Source organism: Pelecanus crispus, chromosome 17 (genome assembly GCF_030463565.1).
Source record: "Pelecanus crispus isolate bPelCri1 chromosome 17, bPelCri1.pri, whole genome shotgun sequence".
Classification (NCBI taxonomy): domain Eukaryota; kingdom Metazoa; phylum Chordata; class Aves; order Pelecaniformes; family Pelecanidae; genus Pelecanus; species Pelecanus crispus.
The window spans coordinates 7,616,479-7,628,426 of NC_134659.1; the positions used below are offsets into that span (position 1 = coordinate 7,616,479).

An 11,948-nucleotide genomic window follows, 5' to 3' on the forward strand; every position below is an offset into this window, starting at 1 on the left:
GTACGGGGCTGGGGGTCCCTATAGCTCCTTACAGGGGCCAGGGGTCCTTATAGCTCCATACAGGCCCAGGGGTCCCTATAGCTCCTTACAGGGGCCGGGGGTCCTTATAGCTCCATGTGGGCCTGGGGGTCCCTATAGCCCCTTACAGGGGCCGGGGGTCCTTATAGCTCCATACGGGCCCAGGGGTCCCTATAGCTCCTTACAGGGGCCGGGGGTCCTTATAGCTCCATACAGGCCCAGGGGTCCCTATAGCCCCTTACAGGGGCCGGGGGTCCTTATAGCTCCATACGGGCCCAGGGGTCCCTATAGCCCCTTACAGGGGCCGGGGGTCCTTATAGCTCCATACGGGCCCAGGGGTCCCTATAGCCCCTTACAGGGGCCGGGGGTCCTTATAGCTCCATACAGGCCCAGGGGTCCCTATAGCCCCTTACAGGGGCCGGGGGTCCTTATAGCTCCATGTGGGCCTGGGGGTCCCTATAGCCCCTTACAGGGGCCGGGGGTCCTTATAGCCCCATATGGGGCCAGGGGTCCTTATATAGACCTTACAGGGCTGAGGCCCAGGGGTCCCTATACGGGGCTGGACAGCCAGAGGTGACATATAGTCCTATACGGGGCTGGGGGTCCTTATAGCCATATATGGGGCTGGGGGTCCTTATATAGCCCTTATGGGGCCGGGGGTCCCTATATGGGGCTGGGCAGCCAGGGGTGACAGAGAGCCCTATTTGGGGCCGGGGGTCCCTATATAGCCCTATACGGGGCTGGGGGTCCCTATATAGCCCTACATGGTGCTGGGGGTCCATATAGCCCTATATGGTGCTGGGGGCCAGGGGTCCCTATACAGGGCTGGACAGCCAGGGGTGACCCCTATACAGGGCTGGGGGTCCCATATAACCCTATACTGATGGGGCTGGGGACGAGGGGTCCATATGCTCCTATATGGGGCTGGGGGTCCTATATACCCCTATACAGGGCTGGGGGCCAGGGGTCCATATACCCCTATACGGGGCTGGAGAGCCAGGGGCAACATATAGCCCTATATGGTGCTGGGGGTCCTATATACCCCTATACAGGGCCAGGGTCCAATAGCTATATATGGTGCTGGGGGTCCTATGTAACCCTACACAGGGCTGGACAGCCAGGGGCAACATATAGCCCTATATGGGGCTGGGGGCCGGAGCTCCTATATACCCCTATTTCAGGGCTGGGACCTGCAGATCCATATAGCCCTATACAGGGCTGGGGGTCCTATATATCCCTATACAGGGCTGGGGGCCGGGGGTCCTATATAGCCCTATACAGGGCTGGGGACCCAAGTTATCCCTATATGGGGCTGGGGGCCGGGGGTCCTATATAGCCCTATACAGGGCTGGGGACGCAAGTTATCCCTATACAGGGCCCGGAATCCAGGGGGTATATATATATATATATATACCCCCCCTATACAGGGCTGGGGACCTGGGGTTATCCCTATACGGGGCTGGACTCCCAGGGGTCATATATGTCCCTGGCACAGGGCTGGACAGCCAGGGGTGATGTATATACACTTCCTGCATGCAGCTGGGGACCCAGGGCTTCTATACGTCCCTATACAGAACGGGACACCCAAGTGCTGTATACCCCTCTATAGAGCTGGACAGCAGGGGTTATCTATGCCCTTATAGGGGGCAGGATGCCCAGGGGTTATATATAGCCCCCATACATCAGCAGGTATCCAATGTTTAATTACTCCCTGTATAGAGCTGCATACCCAGAGTTATACACAGCCCCTATATAGAGCTGGGCACCCAGGTGTTATGAATGTATGGAGCAGGACACCCAGGGGTTGCATATAGCCCCTATATAAAGCTGCCTGTACGCAGCAGGACACCCAGGGGTTGCATATAGCCCCTATATAAAGCTGCCTGTACGCAGCAGGACACCCAGGGGTTGCATATACCCCCTATATAAAGCTGCCTGTACGCAGCAGGACACCCAGGGGTTGCATATAGCCCCTATATAAAGCTGCCTGTACGCAGCAGGACACCCAGGGGTTGCATATACCCCCTATATAGCTGCCTGTATGGAGCAGGACACCCAGGGGTTGCATATAGCCCCTATATAGCTGCCTGTATGGAGCAGGACACCCAGGGGTTGCATATAGCCCCTATATAAAGCTCCTTGCATGGAGCAGGACACCCAGGGGGTGCATATAGCCCCTATATAAAGCTCCTTGCATGGAGCAGGACACCCAGGGGGTGCATATAGCCCCTATATAAAGCTCCTTGCATGGAGCAGGACACCCAGGGGGTGCATATAGCCCCTATATAAAGCTCCCTGTATGCAGCAGGACACCCAGGGGTTGCATATACCCCCTATATAAAGCTGCCTGTACGCAGCAGGACACCCAGGGGTTGCATATACCCCCTATATAAAGCTCCCTGTACGCAGCAGGACACCCAGGGGTTGCATATAGCCCCTATATAAAGCTCCCTGTACGCAGCAGGACACCCAGGGGTTGCATATAGCCCCTATATAAAGCTGCCTGTACGCAGCAGGACACCCAGGGGTTGCATATACCCCCTATATAAAGCTGCCTGTACCCAGCAGGACACCCAGGGGTTGCATATACCCCCTATATAAAGCTGCCTGTACGCAGCAGGACACCCAGGGGTTGCATATAGCCCCTATATAAAGCTGCCTGTACGCAGCAGGACACCCAGGGGTTGCATATACCCCCTATATAAAGCTGCCTGTACGCAGCAGGACACCCAGGGGTTGCATATAGCCCCTATATAAAGCTGCCTGTACGCAGCAGGACACCCAGGGGTTGCATATACCCCCTATATAAAGCTGCCTGTACGCAGCAGGACACCCAGGGGTTGCATATAGCCCCTATATAAAGCTGCCTGTACGCAGCAGGACACCCAGGGGTTGCATATAGCCCCTATATAAAGCTCCCTGTACGCAGCAGGACACCCAGGGGTTGCATATACCCCCTATATAAAGCTCCCTGTACGCAGCAGGACACCCAGGGGTTGCATATAGCCCCTATATAAAGCTCCCTGTACGCAGCAGGACACCCAGGGGTTGCATATACCCCCTATATAAAGCTCCCTGTACGCAGCAGGACACCCAGGGGTTGCATATAGCCCCTATATAAAGCTCCCTGTACGCAGCAGGACACCCAGGGGTTGCATATAGCCCCTATATAAAGCTGCCTGTACGCAGCAGGACACCCAGGGGTTGCATATAGCCCCTATATAAAGCTCCCTGTACGCAGCAGGACACCCAGGGGTTGCATATACCCCCTATATAAAGCTCCCTGTACGCAGCAGGACACCCAGGGGTTGCATATACCCCCTATATAAAGCTGCCTGTACGCAGCAGGACACCCAGGGGTTGCATATACCCCCTATATAAAGCTGCCTGTACGCAGCAGGACACCCAGGGGTTGCATATACCCCCTATATAAAGCTCCCTGTACGCAGCAGGACACCCAGGGGTTGCATATAGCCCCTATATAAAGCTCCCTGTACGCAGCAGGACACCCAGGGGTTGCATATACCCCCTATATAAAGCTCCCTGTACGCAGCAGGACACCCAGGGGTTGCATATACCCCCTATATAAAGCTGCCTGTACGCAGCAGGACACCCAGGGGTTGCATATACCCCCTATATAAAGCTGCCTGTACGCAGCAGGACACCCAGGGGTTGCATATAGCCCCTATATAAAGCTCCTTGCATGGAGCAGGACACCCAGGGGTTGCATATAGCCCCTATATAAAGCTCCTTGCATGGAGCAGGACACCCAGGGGTTGCATATACCCCCTATATAAAGCTGCCTGTACGCAGCAGGACACCCAGGGGTTGCATATACCCCCTATATAAAGCTGCCTGTACGCAGCAGGACACCCAGGGGTTGCATATACCCCCTATATAAAGCTCCCTGTACGCAGCAGGACACCCAGGGGTTGCATATAGCCCCTATATAAAGCTCCCTGTACGCAGCAGGACACCCAGGGGTTGCATATACCCCCTATATAAAGCTCCCTGTACGCAGCAGGACACCCAGGGGTTGCATATACCCCCTATATAAAGCTGCCTGTACGCAGCAGGACACCCAGGGGTTGCATATAGCCCCTATATAAAGCTCCTTGCATGGAGCAGGACACCCAGGGGTTGCATATAGCCCCTATATAAAGCTGCCTGTACGCAGCAGGACACCCAGGGGTTGCATATACCCCCTATATAAAGCTGCCTGTACGCAGCAGGACACCCAGGGGTTGCATATAGCCCCTATATAAAGCTCCTTGCATGGAGCAGGACACCCAGGGGTTGCATATACCCCCTATATAGCTGCCTGTACGGAGCAGGACACCCAGGGGTTGCATATAGCCCCTATATAGAGCCAGACACCGGGGGTCACAGGCCCCCCTATATAGAGCTGGTACCCAGGCCTTTTATCCGCCCCGCACGCAGCCGCGGCGCCCGGGGTTCCGCGCAGCCCCCGTACAGAACGGGACCCCCGGGCCCCTATATACAGCCGGGCAGCAGCCGCTAATGCCCCCGCCCGGGGTTCCGCAGCCCCCCGCCCACCTCCCCTATAGCATCCATACCCCCCCACCCCGCGTCTCCGGCCCCCGGGCCAGCGGCACCCCCGTCCCCGGGCTGGCGGCCGGCGCGAGGGCCCGGGGGCCGGGGGGGACCCCCGGGGCCGGCTACTGCTTGTCGATGGCACCCTGCTCGGCCCGCGCTGTCGCGGGCCGCGGCCCCCGCCTGCCACGGCGTCTCCTTCAGCACGAACCAGCAGTTCCCGGCCCACAGCACGAAGTTGATGAAGCCGAAGAGCTGGGGGGAGAGGAGAGACCCCCCCCCCGCGGCGGGGGGCACCCGTGGGTGAGACCCGGCCCCTAGCACCCCGGGCACCCACGCTGCCTGCGCGCCCCACGTGTCCCGTGCACGCCCTGCGCCTCGTGCCCCCGTGCGCCTCGTGCACCCGTGCGCCCCATGCGCCTCGTGCACCCCGTGTGCCCCATGCGCTCCATGCACTGCCTGCACCCCATGCGCCCCGTGCACCCCATGCGCTTCCTGCACCCCGTGCGCCCCGTGCGCTTCCTGCACCCCATCCGCCCCATGCACCCCATCCGCCCCATGCGCTCCATGCACTTCCTGCACCCCATGCGCCCCGTGCACCCCATGCGCTTCCTGCACCCCGTGCGCCCCGTGCGCTTCCTGCACCCCATCCGCCCCATGCACCCCATGCGCCTCGTGCACCCCATGTGCTTCCTGCACCCCATGCGCTTCCTGCACCCCACGCGCCCCGTGCACCCCATGCGCTTCCTGCACCCCATGCGCTTCCTGCACCCCATCCACCCCGTGCACCCCATGCGCTTCCTGCACCCCATGCGCTTCCTGCACCCCATGCACCCCATGCGCTTCCTGCACCCTATGCGCTTCCTGCACCCCATCCCCCCCATGCACCCCATGCACCCCATGTGCCTTGTGCACCCCATGCGTTTCCTGCACCCCATGCGCCCCATGCGCCCCATGCGCTTCCTGCACCCCATGCGCCCCGTGCACCCCATGCGCTTCCTGCACCCCGTGCGCCCCGTGCGCCCCGTGCGCTTCCTGCACCCCATCCGCCCCATGCACCCCATGCGCCTCGTGCACCCCATGTGCTTCCTGCACCCCATGCGCTTCCTGCACCCCATGCGCTTCCTGCACCCCACGCGCCTTGTGCACCCCATGCGCTTCCTGCACCCCATGCGCTTCCTGCACCCCATGCGCTTCCTGCACCCCATCCACCCCGTGCACCCCATGCGCTTCCTGCACCCCATGCGCTTCCTGCACCCCATGCACCCCATGCGCTTCCTGCACCCTATGCGCTTCCTGCACCCCATCCCCCCCATGCGCCCCATGCACCCCATGTGCCTTGTGCACCCCATGCGTTTCCTGCACCCCATGCGCCCCATGCGCTTCCTGCACCCCATGCGCCCCGTGCACCCCATGCGCTTCCTGCACCCCGTGCGCCCCGTGCGCCCCGTGCGCTTCCTGCACCCCATCCGCCCCATGCACCCCATGCGCCTCGTGCACCCCATGTGCTTCCTGCACCCCATGCGCTTCCTGCACCCCATCCACCCCGTGCACCCCATGCGCTTCCTGCACCCCATCCCCCCCATGCGCCCCATGCACTCCATGCGCCTCGTGCACCCCATGCGCTTCCTGCACCCCATGCGCCCCGTGCACCCCATGCGCTTCCTGCACCCCATGCGCTTCCTGCACCCCATGCGCCCCATGCGCCTCGTGCGCCCCATGCGCCTCGTGCACCCCATGCGCCCCGTGCGCCTTGTGCACCCCATGCGCTTCCTGCACCCCATGCGCTTCCTGCACCCCATGCACCCCATGTGCCCCATGCACCTCGTGCACCCCATGCACTTCCTGCAGCCCATGCACCCCATGCGCCCCATGTGCCCCATGTGCTTCCTGCACCCCATGCGCTTCCTGCACCCCATGCACCCCGTGCACCCCATGCACCCCATGTGCTTCCTGCACCCCATGCACCCTGTGCCATCTGTGAACCCCATGTGCCCCGTGTGCTTCCTGCACCCCATGCGCTTCCTGCACCCCATGCACCCCGTGCACCCCATGCGCCCCGTGTGCTTCCTGCACCCCATGCGCCCCATGCACTTCCTGCACCTCATGCCATCTGTGCACCCCATGCACCCTGTGCATCCCATGCGCCCCGTGTGCTTCCTGCACCCCATGCACCCTGTGCCATCTGTGAACCCCATGCGCCCCGTGCACCCCATGCACTCCATGCGCTTCCTGCACCCCGTGCACCCCATGCGCCCCATGCGCTTCCTGCACCCCATGCGCTTCCTGCACCCCATGCGCCCCATGTATCCCATGCAACCCATGCACCTCATGTGCTTCATGCACTCCATGCAAAACATGCACCCCATGTATCCCATGTCCCGTGCACCCCGTGCATCCCATGCACCCCATGCACTTCATGCACCCCATGCCTCCCATGTACCCCATGTGCTTCCTGCACCCCATGCACCCCATGCGCCCCATGTGCTTCATGCTCCCCATGCAGCCCATGTACCCCATGCAGCCCATGCAACCCATGCACCACACGCACCCCATGTGCCTCATGCATCCCTTGCACCCCTTGTGCCCGTGCCAGGGGCTGCATCACCACCGCCCCCCCCCGCCGGGGGGTCCCCTGAGGCTGGGGGGGGTCTCGTGGGGGCGCAGGAAGGGTCCCCCCGGCCCGCAGGACCAGCATGGAGTTGGCACCACGGCCACGGAGCGCGTGTGCGCATGTTTCCGCCGCCCTCTCCCGGCTCAGCTCGGGAATCTGGCACGCGTGTGCACGCACGAGGGCTCACGGGTGTGAGCTTACACGTGCACACCCCCCCGTGTGTGCATGCGTGTAGACGCCTGCGCGCACGGTGCGGTCACGTGCGCGTTTTCACATGAACACGTGCGTGCACGGGCGCACGTGCATGGGTTTGGCAGGCGTGTGCAGGCATCCACACGCAGGTGTGTGTGCGTACACGTGTGCATGTGCGTGTGCATGTGTGCACACGCGTGTGCCCCCGCAAGGGCTGGGAGCCGCTGAGCCCTGCTCGAAGCACCGTAAATCTCGCCCCCGAGCAAATAGACGAATGCACGCGCCCCGCGCGTGCCCGTCCATACGCCCACGCGTGAATACGCGCACCCGTGAGCATCGGCGCGCGCCGGCGCCCGGCTCTCACCACGGAGATGTTGGCCAGCCCCATGGCCGGCGTGGCCCCGGCGTTGCAGACCACCTCCTGGCCCTGGCAGACCCCCATGGCGGCGATGAGGCTGGCGGGCCGCGTGGCCGCCTTCACGTCGCTCAGCCCCTTGCCCCACGCCGCCGCCGCCACCAGCCAGAAGAAGGCGAAGCAGACGGTGACGCAGAAATCCTGCCGGGATGGGGACGCCGGGCTCAGCCCCAGTGCTGGCGGGGAGCGGGGCAGGATCCGTCCCGTCCCCGCCCCGGGGATGCAGCCGCCTTACCGCGATGGGCAGCTTCTTATTTTCGCCGTAGAGGGAATGAAAGCGCAGGTAAAGCACCAGAGCCGCCATGGCGTAGAGGAAGGAGAAGACCCCCAGGGTCACGAAAAATTCGGCGGGAGCGGAGAAATCGCCGACGAGGTGCAGGGTGCGGGACTCCGACTCCTCCCCGCAGTCCGGCATCTCGAAGGGGATCTGGTATAACCTGGGATAGCGGGAGGGGGACGTCGGGTGGCCCCATCGGGGACGATGGGGATGGCTCTGCCCGCCCAAAATAACCGTGCCGCGGTGGTCCCCCGGGGACAGAGGGCACGGATCCGCTGCCCAGTCAGAACCCGGACCCTTTGCCGTGGTCCGGTGCCCCGGCGCGGGGCCAGTGGCCGAGCGAAGGGGTTAAAACGGTGGCTCACAGCTGGCCCGGCTCCATCCTCGCCTTCCCTGACTAACGAGGATCCCCTCCGGATGGCGTCGGGAACCGGAGCCGGGGGATCCCTGCGGTGCCGGGGGTGCAGAGAGGCCCCAGCCGGACACGGCACCTCCCTGTCCGCAGGGACCGTGGCCGCGGTCCCGCGGGGGTCCCAGCAGCGGGGATGGGGTTTAACCCCACGCCAGCCCCCCACGTCCCCCCCAGCTCGCTGTGGAGCTGCGCCGGGCACCGGGGAGGGTCCCTGGGGGGGGTGGGGGGTCTGGGCTCGGCGCCCCCTCACCTGAAGGGGTACCCGAACTGGACGGCAATGGCACTCATCTCTTTGGTTTCGCCGTCGCATTTCACCGTCGCCCCGGTCTCGCCGCTGAAGGAGCCGCAGGTCCCGAAGGCGAAGATGGCGAAGAGCTGCGGGAGAGGAGCAAGCGGGGCTCGAGACCCTGGGGACCCCCCACCCTGGGGTGGGATGCACCCAACCGGCCCCGTTTGGGGTTTGCAGCCCCCGGCGCTGAGTCACGGCGGCCGCAGCGGTGCAGGGCGAGCTGCCACCCCGCCAGCTGTCGGCCGCGCGCGCCAGCACCGGGGCTGCCGCCGGCACCCGGATTTGCGGTGGGGGGCGAAGCGCGGCAGCGGTGGAGGGCCGTGTTCCGGGGGAGCCACCCCCCGCCTTTAATTTTAGGCACGGCGCCGAGCGCCAGAGCGGGTTTCCAGCAAGTTGGGAGCATCCCCACGGTGGGACCCCAGCGGTCGCCCTCCCTCCGCAGCGGCCGCTGCCATTTCCCGGCCCTGGGTGCCGAGCCGCTCTCGTCGCCGGCGGAGGGTGCCGGGAAAACGCCGTTCCCAAATATTTTTCTGGCAACTCATCCCGGCTGAGCTCCCGGCTTCCCAGGGCCAGCCGGGTGAAGGGGGGAAGCCGAGCGGCCAGGCCCGACGCCGTGGGGATGGGCAGGCCCACGTGCGGCGCCGAGGGCCGAAGTAGTCGCTTTGGCGGCCGCCCCGGGGATTTTTCCTCCCGCTTTTGGTTTGGGGGTGCCTGTGCACGCAGGGCCCCATCCTGCACGGCGGCCGCCCCGGGGATTTTTCCTCCCGCTTTCGGTTTCGGGGTGCCTGTGCACGCGGGGCCCCATCCTGCACGGCGGCCCCGCTGGCAGGGGGTGCCCGGTGCCTCGCCGGCGGGGGATTATCCAAAGCAAAGAGCCGCGGGATCGGGGGGGAAAAAACCCCCTCGACCCGGCTCCTCCGGATGGGAGATGCGCAAACGGGTCCGGCCTCGCACCCTGGGGCTGAGCCCCCCACCCCGTGCCTCAGTTTCCCCAGCGCTGGCACCGGGGCGGGCTGGGAGCCCCCCGGCCGCGGCGAAGCCGTGCCGCAGAAATGCCGCCCTGAAATACAATCCCGGAGCCGCTCAGGGCACGGCCAGGACGGGGCCGCGGGCGCTCGGCTCCCCCCGTCCCCGGGGTCCCCCGTCCTGGGGCCCGCTGACCCCCAGCCCCCCTCCCCACCCCCCCGCTGGGTGCCCCCTGCGCCCGTGGGAATGGCGGGGACCCGGCACCCCGATGTCGCCGTCCCCGCCGGCGTGGCCGGGCCAAGCCACCCGCTCAAGGTCACCGGGGGGGGCCGCGGGGCCCCCACCCAGGCGTCCGGGCAGCCCCGCACCCCACCTCCCCCGGAGCCCCCCCGGGATGGGGTCCCCGTGCCCAGGGCTGCCGGGGTGGGAGAGGCTCCGGAGGGGTGGGGGGGCGGCTCCGGGGTCCCCTCATCCCGGGGGGGGCTTTAGGAAAGCCATGGGGCACCCTAAATCTGGGGGTGGGGGGAAAGTGCTGGCCAGGGGTCCCGGGGGACCAGCACCCACGGGTGCTGGGGAAGGGGCTGTGCCCGGGGCGGGGGGTCCCGGTGCTGGTGCCGGGATCAGGCCTGGGATGAGGGGGTCCGGGGGGGCCTGGGGGGTCCGGGGGGGCTCGGGGGGACTCACCCATTCCAGCACCTTGACGAAGCCCAGGGGCTCCTGGAGGCGGCCCCAGCGCACCCCACCCAGGACGCGGTCCTGCGGGGAGAGAGCGGCGGGAGCCGGGGCACCGGGCAGCACCGGGGGCCCGGGGGGGGGGCTCCGGGCGGGGGGGCTGCACCGGGGGCTGCTCCGGGGGCCCCGGGGGGCTGCTCCGGGCGGGGGGGGGCTGCACTGGGGGTGCGGGGGGGCTGCACCGGGAGTTGCCCCGGGCGAGGGGCTGCACCGGGGGAGCGGGGAGCTGCACCGGGGGCTGCACCGGGGGCCGCTCCGGGGGCCCGGGGGACTGCACCGGGAGTTGCCCCGGGAGAGGGGCTGCACCGGGGGAGCGGGGGGCTGCACCGGGAGTTGCCCCGCAGGGGGGAGCCTGCAAGGAGGGACCGGGGGGGCTTCACCGGGGGACTGGGGGGGGTGCCCCGGGCGAGGGGCTGCACCGGGGGGCTGCAACGGGGGCTGCTCCGGGGGCCCGGCGGGGCTGCACCGGGAGTTGCGCCGGAAGGGGGACTGTACCGGGGGACCGGGAAGGCTGCAACGGAGGACCGGGGGGGTGCTCCGGGGCGGGGGGCTGCTCCGAGGGCCCGGGGGGCTGCACCGGGAGTTGCCCCGGGCGAGGGGCTGCACCAGGGGAGCGGATTGCTGCACCGGGAGTTGCATGGGGGGACCGGAGGCTGCACCGGGATTTGCATGGGGGGACCGGAGGCTGCACCGGGAGTTGCATGGGGGGACCGGAGGCTGCACCGGGGGTTGCACCGGGAGTTAACTGTGCCGGGGCACCGAGGGGCCGCACTGCCCCGGGCACCGGGGGGGATGGGGGGGGTCACACCGGAGCCCTACCTGGAGCCGGGGCGCTTTGTCACCAGCCGCGGGGGCACCGGGCTCCGACATGGCCGGGCCGGGGGCGGTCGGTGCTGCCTCCGCCGCCCGCTGGGACCGCTCCCGCTGTCAGAGCCGCCACCGGGAACCCCACCGCCCCCGGGGCCGGGCAGCACCGCCCCGCCCCCGGCAGGGCCCCCGGTCCGCCCCTGGACACCCCCGGGACAGCCCCCAGCCCCGGTCCGCCCCAGGGCCCCCCGCCCAGCGCGGAGCCGGCCCCCGGCGGGATGGGCAAACCCACTCCCGGGGGAGGGGGGGGGCGACCCCCAATTAGCGTCCCTGTGCTCCTCAGTCCTGGAACGGGACGGGGAGCCCCGGTGCGGCACCGACGGTCCCGTTACCGGCCCCCGGGGGCCGGTAACGGGACCGTCGGTGCCGCACCGGGAGCCGGGTGCCGGGCACGGCCCCGGAGGAACCGGGGGCATCGCAATGCCTCTGCCCCGGCGCCCCCTCCCCGGTGCCCGCCCGCCTCGCCCCTCTACCGGGCTGGCCCCGCCCCCTCGCGCTGGCCCCGCCCCTCTACCCCTCATGCCCCGCCCCCTGGCGCTGTCCCCGCCCCCCTACCGCTCTCCCTCCAATCCCCGCTGTCCACCGCTCCTCCCCTCCCTTCTCCCCCCTCCC

The 11,948-nt window shown here is 66.5% G+C and overlaps 1 protein-coding gene across 1 annotated transcript; it reads right to left on the reverse strand.

Moving 5' to 3' along the window:
* Positions 1 to 4,697: 4,697 nt before the first annotated feature.
* Positions 4,698 to 11,339, reverse strand: SYPL2 (synaptophysin like 2). The gene is given in 7 exon segments (XM_075722464.1): positions 4,698 to 4,727; positions 4,729 to 4,827; positions 7,743 to 7,934; positions 8,029 to 8,230; positions 8,733 to 8,857; positions 10,422 to 10,493; positions 11,289 to 11,339. Coding segments are annotated over 7 exon segments (771 nt in total).
* Between the last annotated feature and the right edge of the window lie 609 nt (positions 11,340 to 11,948).